Consider the following 15,893-nt stretch of genomic DNA (forward strand, 5'->3'; position numbering starts at 1 on the left):
AGTCTCATTTTAAATTATTATACCTGTCCCACCATTTTACACAAATTATGCACAACTTTTTTTCTTTCTCCTCGTCCTTTATCTTTTTGCTTATTGTCGTGGCTTGTCGATCCCTCACGGTCCAATTTACAAGCACCGGTCCCTTTCAAAACAGTCATTTTAAATTCCGGTTGGGGAGCTAAACTGATTAAATTTTAAATATATTTTTTAAAATTTATTAGTTTAAATTTTATAAATCTCAGAATCATTATAAATTTATATAATTATTAATTTTAAAATTTTTTAAAATTAATCAAGGTACATACAAGCTGGTCTAAACACCTACATTAATAATTAAAAAAATAGCATTAGTTGGTGTGATAGATTTTAATTCTATAAAACAAAAAGGAAGAAAAGAAAAAAAAAGGTAAGGTCATTCTATAAGACCTCAACTTTAATTAACTTCATCAAAACTAATATTGGATAGGAAACAAATCACTAAAACATGATTAAATCAAACAAACTATATATATATACCCACACTAACTTATGCCTTATTTATTTTTCAGAAAAATAAATTCCTGAAAATTATTTTATTCACTTTCCCATGTTTGATGAACATATAAAAAAAAGTGAAAGAAAACTCAATTCTGATCAAAGTGAAAAAAGAAGCTTTATGACAGGTTTTCCTTTTCTTATTCTAAGGAAAACACTTTCCCATGAAGCACCTCTTCTTTGCCTCGTCTTCATCTCCAAAAACTCTGTTAGCCTCTTCAGTGATAACATTCACACTAGCAAGCCACTTTCCAACATCAAAACGGGAAAAGTCGTTTCACTTGCAGAGGAAGCCATGCCCATGTCAAGCCCGTCAGCATAGACTGGTGAGTAATTGCTTATCCTGTGGCAAGATTGTCTGCGAACAAGAAGGAGAGGGGCCTTGCAGGTTCTGCAGCGCCCTTGTGTTAAAGGAAAGAAGTATGTATGCTGTTCTTGAAGAAAGCATGGGAACAATTAACAGTTCCACAACTGTGGATGTCAGGGAACCAAGGATCTCCATAGCCAATGTTCTGCCTTTGTTTAGCAGCCAAACCACAAGTAAAGGATGATCACTACTGCCATATTTGAAAAACTATGGAGATGGATGTAGCAGATAAAATGAGTGAAAGAATTTGCTTAGAGCAACTACACAGAGGCAGAGAGGCTAGGTTAGTTTGTGAAGTCAAGTCAAGCAATTATATTCAAGTAAATATGACCCTAATGATATATTCCATTAATTCATTAATAAATTATATTGTAAGTGATTAAATATTTATATTTAATATTTTTTATATATTAAATAAATTCTAAAAAAAATTAATTCATTAATAAATTATTTTCCAGTTTATTTTTCAATAACATAATTAAATACTGGAAAGTGTTTTTCAGTTTATTTTTCATTACACTATCAAATATCAAAAAATACTTTTTCGAAATTTATTTTTTTGGATTTTATTTTTTTCAGAATTCACTTTCTAAAAAAAAAACTATTTTTTTTAAATAAATATAGCCTTAATTTAATTTGAGAAATGAAATTAAGCCACAGTAGGAATTGATGATCATTGATGGAATCAACATGTTAGAAAAGCCTAAGCTCTTCAAGGTTTGCCTCCTAACCATTGATCAATCAAGTTTCCAAAAGCAACATACGAAGATCCACCCTCCACCACAGCTTTCTTCGCCATTTCACTGGTTTCTTTGGCCTTGTTCCTAAGTTCATCAAGCCATTTCAAGATCTCGTCACGCTTGACGGCATCGGATCCTGACAGACTCTTTCCCTTGTGATCAATCAATGGCCCAACATTGAAAATAGGTGGTATATCATCTCTAGCCAAAAGAGCACTAACTGCAAGGGACTCAGCTTCTGAAAATGTATTAACAATGATACCGTTGGAGTCCTTAAACTCTCTTCCATGGTTTGCAAAAGCCTCATATTCCACATCGATGTGCAATAACGGCAAAAGACGGTAAGGCACGGGATTTGAATAACAGGGGATGATATAGTCAGGGTCAGTAGGCCTAAACTTAGGCTCGCCCTTGTCTTCTCTATCTGAAAGGTAAAGCATCGTGGCAAGAAAGGCAGCATCCGAAGTGTAAAAAACATGAGAAGGGACCCCAAGTTCTTTGGCAACATCAATAAAGGCAGTGCAGAACATATCAACAACAACACTAGCAATTGGTGCAGGGTTGTGGGCCATGACTTGGTTAACAATAGTATCTTTTACAAGGGTTTTGTGATCAATGAAGTAAGAAGTAAAAGCACTTGCAGGGCTTACAGCTAAAGCTTCTGGAGGAGGTGCAGGTATGGTCTCTGGAATTTCGATGAACCTGATTTCTGTATGAATTGAAGCAAGCGATTCGGTGTTCTTGCTTGTGCCACCGTAAATTGGATTGTGGATGGCAAGCATGGTTATCAAGAAACTGTCGTTTCTCTCAAGAACCATCTTTGCTAACTGAACAGCTGCTACAAGATGGCCAAATCCAGGTGCAGGGACAAAGACTAGCTGTGTTTTCTTCATTTTGGAGGTTTTGAATGTTCAATGTGGTGATCCTTGTTTGCCTTATAATGGGCTCAAGGTCAATGCCACAATGCCAGCTGTTATGATTTTTTGTTTTTCTAAATTAATCATCAAATGGGATATGACAGTTAATACAAAAATTGATTTCATAGAAAAAATTTCTTGTAATATTTTTAAACAATTCAAATTAAATTAAAAAACATAAATATAAAAGAAAAGAAAGCTAGGTTTCATTAATCATTTTAAATCATATGAAATATTGATAATACAACTAATCAAACATAAACTAAAAATCATTTAAACAAAATTTAAGAATTAATGATAGAATTACTTGGTAAAAATTTATGAAAATAAGCAAACTTTCTTAATAACCATATGTACTCATCCTTCTTATTAAATGACATTTAAATGTCTAAAGTAAAGAGTACCCACATCTAGCCAAAACAAAACTCAGGGTTCTTCTACAATGAAGGTCAGTACATGAAATGAGAGGGTTAGGTTGGGACAAAGAGAAGAGGGTTAGATCGGAGAGATGGAAAGGTTAGGTAGGGAGATAAGATGGTTTGATTGGGAGAAGGAGAAGAAGGTTTGGTTAGGCCATTTTGAATATATATATATATATATATATATATATATATATATATATATATATATATATATATATATATAATTTCATGCACCATCATTGTCTAATACTTTAATGCCATGTTCATCATTTTTTATCATAATGTTTTTTCTCTCTCTCTCTTTTTTTTTTTTATCATCATCGTGTTAAATGTTCATGATATGAACAATTTATACCATACAACATCAATGCATCACCTTATAAGAAGCCCGATTTCCTAGAATACAAAAATCCAAGCCCATGTTTAGGCCCACTATAATAAATCCAAACTATGTTTAGGCCCAACATATGCACCCACTACAAGACATTGCACGTCAACTGAGCTCTTTCCAATTTTTCATTGCCAAGTGTTTCTTCGCCATCACCAACTCATCTCTGTTCATATTTTCATTTCGTAGCATTAAAATGTGTATGATTATTAATAAATTCAAAAATGTGCTGAAACTATCTTGTGAATTTGTTATCTTTGGATCATGTAGGTTTGGATTTCTCATTTATGAAGTGTGCAGAACGGTGACTTCTTCATTGTAGAAGAGCCCTAAATTTTGTTATTGCTAGATGTAGGTATTATTTAATGGAGACATTTAAATGTCATTTAATCAGAAGGATGAGTATGATTATTAAGAAAGTTTGCTTATTTTCATAAATTTTTACCAAGTAATTCTACCATCAATTCTTAAATTTTGTTTAATTGATTATTAGGTTATGTTTGCTATGATGTTATTAGCCATATTATCAATATTTCATATAATTTAAAAATCAAAGGTTTAATCTTCTTTTAAGTTTCAATACTATTTTTTTAAAATATAAAACTCATAATAGAATTATAAACCTGAGCATAAAATTAATATTATTACCAAAAATTAATAAATAGTATTGAAAATGTCAATGAGAAATTTCTCTTCAGTAAAGTAATTTTAGATGATAATGATAATAGTAATAGAATTTTTATGTCAATAATTTTAATATAAATAGTAATTTAATATTTTTCATAACTACCAATAAAAAATACAATAAAATAAAATAAAAATAAAATTTCATCAAAAACTTCATCCACAATTCAACACTTCAGCAATTCCTACGAAATTGCCAATTAATAAATTTAAACAGAATATCATCATGTATATATTATATCTTTGGATTCTTTCTAGCCATGTAACTTTCCATTAAATGCAATCACAATCAATCGTTGTTGTTTTTGTTACTTCTTCTTCTTTTTTAATAGTAAGGTATTATTAAGTCAATTTCGATACATTAAAAACCATGTCCTTCCTCAATTTAAAACCATAACACCTACAAAGAATTCGCACGAGTTAATATATTAAGTTGTCATCACACACACACTAATAGGATACTGTTCCTAATATTTTATTAGATAAATTTAAAATTATTTAGAGATTTATTATTTGAATATCTCATCTTTTTTTTTACTTTGAATAATTTTTTAAAAACTAGATTATCATAAACTATAAATCGTTCAATTGTTTCAGCCTTCAAACAGTAATTCATGCAAACTATTCTTGAAAAATCTCATAAATCCTTATTTAGAAAAGAGTAATTGCTATGCCTAGAATGCTAGCTCTAATATTGTGTTTTTGTAGTTTTTATGTATAACAACAACATCCTTTTTATTTGCAAAATAATAAGGCTTAGCTTCATATTTATAGGAAATCCTAAAAACTTTATAAATGACAAAATATATATTTTCTCCATTAAATAATACCATATATTATTTAAGGATAATTTTATAAATTTAATCAATTAAGTTCCTTACTTGATTTTTCTAATCTAGAAATATAATCCTTATATTAATTATATTTCAATCCATTAATTTCTAAAATATAGTTTAATCAATTCATACTTAATTAAATTCATCCTAGTTTAATTTCTAACTAATAGTTATTAATGTGCATGACTTATTGGTTCCTAATATGTTAATCCAAATATAAATTATAATTCTAATTAAATATAATTAAATAAATTAAATAATTTAATTTACTATCAATTCAACAATTGATTAATTTATATTTGAAAATCAGGTATATTTTTAGCAACGTGTTATGATTCTCTTAAATATTAGAAAAGTCATTAGTAGTTTGACTTAACCTTTTAGTGCCTGGAGACTCAGTGTAATTAATATCATTTTATCAATAATGTTTCAATTTAACATTAACACATGGAGTATATATGCTTTGTTAAATTTTGTTTATTCTCTACAAAATAGTCATTGATCGTTTGAATACTATTTTTAAATCTCATTCCATTTTGGCCAAGAATTTCTCGATTAATATTATTTGAGAATAGATGAAATATTTTTTCTAATTCACTTAGGGTGATAAATCATCTCTTGATCACTCAAGTACATTTATATAGTTCATATTATATTCAATGTCTACCCTTTCATTACCTCAATTAAAATAACATGTAACATAATCAAAGCACAACATTCTCTATATAAAAAAACTTAGTGATCTCAAGTCTAAGAATCACTTACATTACCATCACGTGAACCTTTTCATAGACATAGGTGATCTCTCCATATGAAATTCTCATGTAGATCAATTCAATGTACATGTCTTATAACAAATATCTACATATTAGTTTTAAATATCTCTTATACATCAGTTTATTAAAACAACTACTTCCTTTCATAAAAAAAAAAAAAAAAAACAACATAATATATATTAGTATTTACAACTCTAATGAATGTCCAGTATTTAATGTCCAGTATTTAATAGAGCACCGACCAAGATTATTTTAAAAACAATATTTTGATACAATAAAAATATCATAATTTCAACAATTTTATAATTTTATTTGGAAAGCATTTTTATTTCATAAACTTTATCTTTACTCTCAATTCATTAATATATAATATTTATAAATATTTAAAATAAATTAAATTTTTATTAATAATAAATAAGTATTTATATGAATATAATAATATCACATGTAACCAATTAATTAGCTACAATATATATTAAACTAACAGGAGGATATATAAAATATTATGTGTTTGGATTATAATTCTTTTATCAATCACTTATTACTAAAATATAAAAACTTGACCACCGCAATTTGCCTGCCGAATCAATTTAAAAAACTAAAATAATTATCTTAACCTTGTAAATTATATTGTTAATATGAAAAACTAATTACAACTTAAAACAAATTAAAAACTTAGAGTTTTAGTTTTTCGATTTGAAAATTTCAAATCTTAAAACATTGGTGATGAACGAATTCACGATTGATGGTGGCTTTTTTGAAACGTAACAGAAAGATTTCTAATTCAAATACTATAGCAGGTGACAATTAAACCATCAATAGTTCATGGATATTTATACCTTAACCTTATAGCCTGAATTAAAGGTATTTATACCTGCTTTCAAATATAAGAAAACCAAGGTGTCATCTTTCAGAGATGATGTAGTCCAGCAAACGGGGAAGCCGTAGCATGGAATGGAGTGACCGGAGATCGGCAGGGAAGGCACTGAATGTATGGAAGCCACCAGCTTGCAAGGGAAAAGACTAGCCAAGTTTTTGTCACGACGGAGACAGTAAAGATGCCAACTTGATTTGATCGATAGCAACTTCCTGTCTAAAGGTGTCCAGACTTGAGCCCCTAGTTTTTTACCTCTCTTCTGATTTCTTTCGCTCTTTTTCGTCAATAAAGATAAATATATCATTTCTTTTTTGGGTTGAATAGAATTTTTAATTTAGTTTATATATTTTTTTTTTAAAAAAAAATTTCGATTAAAAAATATAATTTTAAAATAAAGTGATTAATTAAACTAGCTTTTTCCTCTCTTGTATTTATATTTATCTTTGTTTAATTTAGATTATTTAACAAATGTTACATGAAAGTTTTTCTATGTAATCAATCTAATAGTTGTCATATCCAATTTGATGATCAATTTAGAAGAAAAAAAATCATAACAGCTAGCATTGTGGCATTGACCTTGAGTCTTTATAAGGCAAACATGGATCACCATATTGAACATTCAAAACCTCCAAAATGAAGAAAACACAGCTAGTCTTTGTTCCTGCACTTGGATTTGGCCACCTTGTATCAGCTGTTCAGTTAGCAAAGATGGTTCTTGAGAGAAACGACAGTTTCTTGATAACCATGCTTGTCATCCACAATCCATTTTCCGGTAGCATAAGCAAGAGCACCGAATCGCTTGCTTCAATTCATACAGAAATCAGGTTCATCGAAATTCCAGAGACCATACCTGCACCTCCTCCAGAAGCTTTAGCTGTAGGCCCTGCAAGTGCTTATACTTCTTACATCAATGATCACAAAACCCTTGTGAAAGATACTATTGTTAACCAAGTCATGGCCCACAACCCTGCACCAATTGCTAGTGTTGTTGTTGATATGTTTTGCACTGCCTTTATTGATGTTGCCAAAGAACTTGGGGTCCCTTCTCATGTTTTTTACACTTCTGATGCTGCCTTTCTTGCCACGATGCTTTACCTTTCAGATAGAGAAGACAAGGGTGAGCCTAAGTTTAGCCCTACTGACCCTGACTATATCATCCCCTGTTATTCAAATCCCGTGCCTTACCGTGTTATGCCGCTATTGCACACCGATGTGGATTATGAGGCTTTCGCAAACCATGGAAGAAAGTTTAAGGACTCCGACGGTATCATTGTTAATACATTTTCAGAAGCTGAGTCCCATGCAGTTAGTGCTCTTTTGGCTAGAGATGATATACCACCTATTTTCAATGTTGGGCCATTGATTGATCACAAAGGAAAGAGTCTGTCAGGATCCGATGCCCTCAAGCGTGACGAGATCTTGAAATGGCTTGATGATCAACCTGAAAAATCAGTGGTGTTCTTGTGCTTCGGGAGTGGAGGAGGCTTTGATGAAGCTCAGTTGAAAGAAATTGCAATCGGGCTCGAGAGGAGTGGACATAGGTTCTTATGGTCCATTCGGTTGAAACCCTCCAAGGGGAAGCTGCAAGCTAGTTTTTTTGACGACTATGGAGAGATCTTGCCACAGGGATTCTTGGAAAGAAGTAAAAACATTGGGATGCTATGTGGATGGGCACCACAAGTAGAAATCTTGGCACATAAAGCAGTAGGCGCTTTCGTATCACACTGTGGATGGAACTCAACTTTGGAGGCCTTGTGGTATGCGGTGCCTATTATAACTTGGCCATTATATGGTGAGCAACACATGAATGCATTTCAGCTGGTGAAAGACTTGGGATTAGCAGTGGAATTGACGTTGGATTTTAGGAGAGATTGTCCTACAGATTTTGTCAAGGCGGAGGTGATAACAAAAGCTGTGAAAACCATGATGGAACAAGGTGGTGAACTGAGGAACAAGGCCGAAGAAACCAGTGAAATGGCGAAGAAAGCTGTGGTGGAGGGTGGATCTTCGTATGTTGCTTTTGGAAACTTGATTGATCAATGGTTGGAAGCAAACCTTGAGGAGCTTAGGCCTTATCTACCATGTTGATTCCATCAACGATCATCAATTCCTACTGTGACTTAATTTCATTCCTCAAATTAAATTAAGTTACAGTCTTTAATTATCATATATATAGTTTGTTTGATTTGGTCATGTTGTAGTGATCTATTTCCTATCCAACATTAGTTCTGATGAACTTGGTTAAAGTCGAGGCCTTATGGAATAAACCTGTTGAACAGGATTGTATCTTATACCAATAAACTAAACATTCACCTTTTCCTTCAGTTATTACTAGAACGAAGAAACCACAGCTGGTGTTAATTCCTGCTGCAAAATTTGGCCACCTTGTGTCAACAACTGAGTAAGCAAACCACATACTTTGGTGAACCCCAATTGAAAGACATACCAAATGAGCTCAAGCAGAGTGCACACAAGTTCTTATGATCCATTTAGAAACCACCATCCAAGGGTCAGTTCCTGCTAGGAGATCACGTCAGAAGGATTCCTCAGAAGGACTAAAAATGCAAGCGTGATATGAGGTTGGACACCGCAAGTACAGGTCTTGGCATATAAAGCAATAGCTACATTTGTATCGCATTGTGGATGGTACCCAATCTTGGGAAGCTTATGGTATGGTGTGCCTATTATAACTGCGGCCATTGTATGATAAGCAACAAATTAATGCATTTAAATTGGTCAAGTTTTTGGGATTAGCTATTGAGATGAAAATGGATTATAAATTGGGTGATGGGGTTACAAAATTTGAAGTGCTTGGAAATATGGTTTTAACAATTGAATCATGCGTTAATTACAAGTTCTAGCAATATAGTTTATTCTTTATTGTTTATCAAACTTGTAGGTTGTTGTAAAAAATATATAACTTGCACAATAGTTGAGATTTAGGGATTTAAAAATGACAAAGTCAATAACCTTTAAACAAATGATCATCATAAATTAGAAAAAGAGTATTATTCTTAAAAATATTAGTGTTTATTCTTAGTTTTGATGTGATAAATATTTTGAAATTAAAAGGGTATTTTTATAGATAATAGAGATTTGAACAATGTGCCTGGATAGTTCATGAAGTAATTATAACCCTTGAATCTTGTTGTTTTTGCTAGTACAAGGAATAAAGAGTTGTTTTCTTCTAACAACATTAATAGAAGATAAATATCATTTACACAACATTAATAAATAATAAAATATCCCTTAACCAATATTAATGGTAAAGGAAATATGGTAAGTTCTTAGAAGACTTTTATACATTTAGAGATGTAGTAGAAAAATAAATATCTTGACATTAATGTTTTATATTAAAAGTCATAAGAATCAACAAACAAAGCCTTATGGCTCAACATGAGACCTATAATGATCATCAGACTCATGTCTGCTTAGGCTTAATACGTAACTGAACCTAAGGTATTAAATCTGGCAGTTTGTTAGACTCATGTTTTCTTGAGCTTAACGTATAGCTAAGCTCAAGGATATTGAGTATAGTAACTCGTCAGACCTATATCTACTTGAGTTCAACGCATAGCCTAACCCAAAAACATTAGGTCTAGCGTCTCGCCAAACTTATATCTACTTAGGTTCATTATTTAGCCGAATCCAATAACATTAGATCTAATGATTTGTCAGGTCATATCCATTGAGGCTATGCTTTTAACCATACTGAAAGGCATTGGACCTAGAAGAAAGATATTTACTTAGGCTCATTATTATGTCATGTTTAGAGATGTTGGGTATAAATATAAGCTCCACCCATCTAGTATTGAATTATCACCGTAACTTTGAACTTTTAAAAAATGACTTCTACTCGAAATTAATTTTTTAAAATATAATTTGGGATAAAGTAACCTTATGAAGGAAAATGAGGTAGGAAGCAGTGAAATGCTTGATAGAAAACGCTAATGAAGTGAAAAAATAAGGTTAAAGAAGCGAGTAAAAAGGCTAGGCAAGCTCTGTTAGGTCTGGGTGGATCTTCACATACTGCTTTTAAAGTTTGAAGTGGTTTTTGTTTTTAAAAAAAAAATTAGTTTAATTATTTTTTTTTATAAAAATCAAATCAAACTAAAAATAATTATTTTTAATGATTTTTTAGGAAAATAAAGGGTTGAAAGAAGTTCTTAGTTTTTCTAAGTTATTTTTACTTGAGAGTCTTTCCTTTATTTTTCTATTTAAAGATTTATATTCTCACAATTTGTTCATTTAGGTATTTTTTTAATGGATTTGTTAAACAATTTAAACTGTATTTGTTTGCACAATAGCTTAATACTTAGGGTATTATCCATCAACTTTAATAGATCTTTTTTTTTTCCACTCATTTAGTCCAACAACATTTATCACCCTCGTTTAATTTTTACTTTTTCAATTTCTATAAACACAATAAAAACTATTGTCTTTAGGATTGCAAGCTTAAAAGTTTTAGAAGTTCTTGTTTTAATCTAAAACATTTTGTTAATAACAATGAAAAATTAATAGTGCTAATAATTTAATTTGCTAATCTAAAATGGATTCAATTAAATTAAATTTATTTGATAAGTGTTGAAATTAAGATCAAACAAGGTTTGATTTTAAAAAATAAAAAATAATATCATTTTAATTTTTTAATTTTTTTAATAATATTAATTTGAATTGATTTGTCTAAATCATTACTGAAATCTATAAAAAAAAAAAATTATAGTAGATTTGGCCGAGTTTTTTAACAATGAGCAGGAGTTGATGAATAATTAATTTATACAATAGTAAATTACTGTTTTTTAACGGTAATTCTAACATAATTTGATTAATCAAATTCTAAGATTAAAGGAGGTCAAACATGAGAGAGAGAGAGAGAGAGAGAGAGAGAGAGAGAGAGAGAGAGAGAGAGAGATAGATCTTGACAGAGGATTAAATCATAATTTTTTTTTATTTTTTTTTAGCAGAATAAACGCTAAATAGAAGTCCTAAGAAAATGATTTTGTTACGAAAATGCAAGGAGGGGCAATCACAGGAAACAAATCTTTTGCCTTCAGGTATAGTTTTGAAATCTGATTTGGTTTGGTGGATTAACTTGGATCTTAACTAATCTGAAGTTGAAATCAAGCCGAGTTAAAAAAAAAAAAAAAAAAAATCTGGTATAACTTGACAAGTTGACCCAATAATTCAATTGATCTAATAAGACCCAATCAAAATCTAATTATAAAATCTATTAATTTTTATTTTTTTTATTAAAATAATTTTTTTTTAATTTAAAAAAATTAATTCACTTAAAATTTAGAATTTAAATTTTAAATCGGACCGGCTACTGAAACTGTATCTTAAAACTATAAGATCACGGGAAGACTGATATGATAAGTGAGGCAACCACCACCAGGTTGTCGTTTTATATTTGATGGGTAATAACCCAGCTAAACGACGCCTCTTAGGTTGTTGGCCTGGGTTTTGGTAGGGCTAGATTCTCTTGCTTCTTCTTTCTTTTTCTTTTTTTTTATCTCAAAGCATGAAACAATAATTATTGTAAAATAAACTAATAAAAAAATCTCTCTAGGAACACCATTTTTTCTTCACCTAATCGTCAACACATGGCAGCACTCAGTTATTGAAGATCAATAAATTCTCAACCAATTTTCAGAGTAAAAGGGCATTGAATTCCAACTCTATATAGTGCCCCATAACCCAGTCCCGTATTATTTATCCAAAAAATAGAAATCACACAGAAGCCAAAAAGCTTCCATATCCGCCAAAAATGGCACCCGCTCAAACCACCACACTCAAGAACGCACTGGTCTTCGTCCCAGCACCAGGAATTGGTCATCTTGTATCAGTCATGGAGTTTGCAAAACGTTTGCTTGAAAGAGATGACAGTTTCTCCATCACAATGCTTCTTATGTCCCCACCATTTGCACATGATGTTACAACCTATGTTGAGAAACTCAATGCAACTCACCCAGAATTTCAATTCCTTGGTCTGCCTACCGTAACCCCACCACCCCTAGAAGATGTTCTTGCTTGTCCTGAACATTTTGTGTCAGTTTTCATCGCTGATCATAAGAACCATGTTAAGGATATGATTGTCAACCATGTTTTGTCCAATAAGTCAGTTAAACTTGCTGGTTTGGTTCTTGATTTGTTTTGTACTGCCTTTGTTGATGTTGCCAAGGACCTTGGTGTCCCTTCTTATATTTTCTTTGCTTCTGGTGCTGCTTTTCTTGGTTCCATGCTTTACCTTCCTGATAGATTTGACAAGGGAGGAGTCACCTACAAACCAACCGATCCTGACTCTATTATCCCTAGTTACATCAACCCAGTTCCCTCCAGGGTGTTGCCAAGTTTGTTGTTCCATGATGGTGGGTATTCAACCTTCGTAAGCCATGCTAGGAAATTCAAGGAGGCAAAGGGTATCATTGTCAATACATTTGCAGAGCTAGAATCCCATGCTGTTAACTATCTTAATGGCGAGGCAGGTGTACCCCATGTTTACACCGTGGGGCCAGTGGTTGATCACAAGGGCAACAGTCCAGTAGCTGATGGGAACCAACGTGAAGAGATCATGAACTGGCTCGATGCTCAGCCAGAGAAATCTGTGGTGTTTCTGTGCTTTGGAAGTCAAGGGAGCTTCGGTGTGCCTCAATTGAAAGAGATTGCACTTGGGCTTGAGCAAAGTGGCCAAAGGTTCTTGTGGTCTATTAGGAGGCCACCGTCTCAAGAATCTTTGAACCCCGGTGAGGTTAATGATTTTAGTGAGCTTTTGCCAGAAGGGTTTCTGGGCAGGACAAAAAATGTAGGGTTTATTTGTGGGTGGGCTCCTCAAGTTGAAGTCTTAGCCCATAAAGCCACCGGTGCGTTTGTGTCCCATTGTGGTTGGAACTCAATTTTGGAGAGTACTTGGTATGGCGTGCCTGTTGTAACATGGCCCTTGTATGGTGAGCAACAAATCAATGCATTCCAGTTGGTAAAGGACGCCGGAGTGGCCATTGAAATGAAAATGGATTACAGGAAGGACGGCGGTGAGGTGGTGAAGGCAGACCAAGTAGCAAAAGCAGTGAAGGATGTGATTGAAGGTGCTAGTGACGTGAAAAGCAAGGTTAAAGCAATGAGTGAAACTGGCAGGAAAGCACTGTTGGAGGGTGGATCTTCATATGTGGCGTTTGAAACCTTGGTTGGTGTTTTGTCAGGAAACAAGGCTTGAAGAACTTACACGCCATGTTAAAATCTGAGGTTGATTCTGCACTTACTTATGTTACCTCCTGTCTTGGTTCTTTTGGGTGATGATGCTAGTGCTATGCTTCAACCCTGTTAGATTTGCTTTTGGTCAATCTTCCTTTTTTTATTTCTTTTTCTTTTTTGTCTACTATGATGAGTTCATGTCTGGTCCCCCTCTTGTACTCTCAATAGTCTACAATAAAATTATCTCTTAATTTATCAAGAAAAAGAAGTTGTTCATCTAGGTTGTAGTCCAGTGATAAAAATTTGCAAGAGGTTTGCTCTCTCTGTGGTCTCGGTTCGAGCTCTGGGTTGCTCATATGATGGTCATTGGAGGCTTACATGGTCGTTAACTTCAGGGCCCGTGGAATTAATCGAGGTGCGCACAAACTGACCCGGATACCCACGTTAAACTAAAAAAGAAAAAAAAGGAGTTGTCCATGATTTGAAAGAATTAATTTCATGCCACCTCTGTGCATGCATCAGGGAATGGGAGCAGTTGTTGTCATGTTTATGTTTGTACAAAAATCACTAAAATAAACCTCATTGCAGTTCCTCTGTGAAAATCTTCTCTTATTTAATTGAACAATTCTGTATCCAATAGTTTATTTTTTTATATATTAAATAAGGTAAGAGTCTCTTTCACAATTATAATTAGACCGTTTATAAGATTACCATATGAGATCCAAAGTCCTTTAAAGCTTTCATTGAAACAAAAACCTTAGTTGTATCTAATAGTTTATTAGCCAATCTTGATCACTTCAGGTTAAAAGAGAAATTACAAAGAAATCCAATTTTCCTAATTAAAATATCACTGGATTAATTTCAAGATTAACTTGTTCAAAACTCAAAATCTAAAGATTTTTTTTTTAATTGTGTGGTTCTCATACCTTTTAAAAAACAGTTTATAAGTCATCAATAACAATGACAAAAGATAGCGACTAAATTTAGATCGAGAGTTGATGTCTTCCACTAAAAAATAAAAATAGATGAACTACTCTAACAAGCTATGGTTCCAAAGTCAAATCATATCATGTGGAATACAAACGTGTTTCCTTCAATGGATCGACTGTTTATGAGGGCACCTAAGTAATAAAGACAAACCAATCTATAAATAAATTTATAGATTTTTTTTTATTATTATTAATATAAATATCCGAGTTAGTTTTTTTATAATTTAATTAATTTTATAAATTTTAAAATTAATAATTATATAAATTTTTAATAATTCTAATATAAAGTCTTTAATGAAACGGAGAGTTGGCTAAATTATTGAATTTTCTTTTCCTTGTGAAATAAAAACTTGTACATTTTCCTGCTTTCCCACTATAACTGTGTGACATCAGCCTGATAATTTCCTAAATCATGAATCAACACAAACAAAACTGGCCGACCATTTTTTATGTTTTTATGTTTTTTTTTTTCAAAAGAAATTCCCACTAAGTAATTCTTCATAGGGTACCTATAAGAAAGTCTTAATCATGCTATTTCCTATTTTAATAGAAAATTATTGATTTTTTTTAATTTCTCTTATTGTAATGGTTTAATTTAGAATATTCTTAGCCTTATTTTTTCACACCAAAAATTTATTATTTAATCTTAGAAATAATTAGTTAAAGATTTCTTTTTCCTTATTCGTGAGAACTTAATTTAACTAAAACTCAAATATAAATGTTAGTGACCTTTAAAAATCACTTTAAATCTTTAGTTAAAGTTTTATTTTTAACTGAAAAATACATTCTTTCCAATTCTAAATTTCCATCCCAACATTTTTCATGATTTAAACTTAAAACATGTTATATACATAAATTCGAGTATCAATAGCTTATTTCAATAAATAAAAAAATTAATTTTAATGATTATAAATTCTTCTTTTATAATGTAAGGAGATTCATGAGAAACTACCTCCGTTTTATATTATAAGCTAAAATGTTTTACTTCTCCCGATGGAAAAAAAGTTGAGTTATGTTAGTGAAAAATCTAATATTAAGTGTTGGAAGCGTAGTTATAAAATCCAAAACATCTAACGGATGGAACTGTAACCATATCAGTTTGTGTTAAATAAAAAATAGATCAAGGCATATATCAATCTGGCCTAAACTTATAAAAAAAACTTGCAACCAATTCT

At 31.7% G+C, this 15,893-nt stretch overlaps 3 protein-coding genes across 3 annotated transcripts; 2 read left to right on the plus strand and 1 right to left on the minus strand.

Moving 5' to 3' along the window:
• Positions 1–1,531: 1,531 nt before the first annotated feature.
• On the minus strand, positions 1,532–2,639 carry LOC118030929 (UDP-glycosyltransferase 71K2-like). The gene has a single exon (XM_073405247.1). It carries the CDS (start codon positions 2,532–2,534, stop codon positions 1,614–1,616), a length of 921 nt encoding a protein of 306 aa, XP_073261348.1. The 5' UTR covers positions 2,535–2,639; the 3' UTR covers positions 1,532–1,613.
• A 4,424-nt stretch (positions 2,640–7,063) lies between these two features.
• LOC118030928 (UDP-glycosyltransferase 71K1-like) lies at positions 7,064–8,865 on the plus strand. The gene has a single exon (XM_035035199.2). It carries the CDS (start codon positions 7,175–7,177, stop codon positions 8,627–8,629), a length of 1,455 nt encoding a protein of 484 aa, XP_034891090.1. The 5' UTR covers positions 7,064–7,174; the 3' UTR covers positions 8,630–8,865.
• A 3,353-nt stretch (positions 8,866–12,218) lies between these two features.
• Positions 12,219–14,413, plus strand: LOC118030921 (anthocyanidin 3-O-glucosyltransferase 2). Its single transcript, XM_035035194.2, has one exon. It carries the CDS (start codon positions 12,309–12,311, stop codon positions 13,749–13,751), a length of 1,443 nt encoding a protein of 480 aa, XP_034891085.1. The 5' UTR covers positions 12,219–12,308; the 3' UTR covers positions 13,752–14,413.
• The last annotated feature ends 1,480 nt before the right edge of the window (positions 14,414–15,893 follow it).

Source organism: Populus alba, chromosome 16, assembly GCF_005239225.2.
Source record: "Populus alba chromosome 16, ASM523922v2, whole genome shotgun sequence".
NCBI lineage: Eukaryota > Viridiplantae > Streptophyta > Magnoliopsida > Malpighiales > Salicaceae > Populus > Populus alba.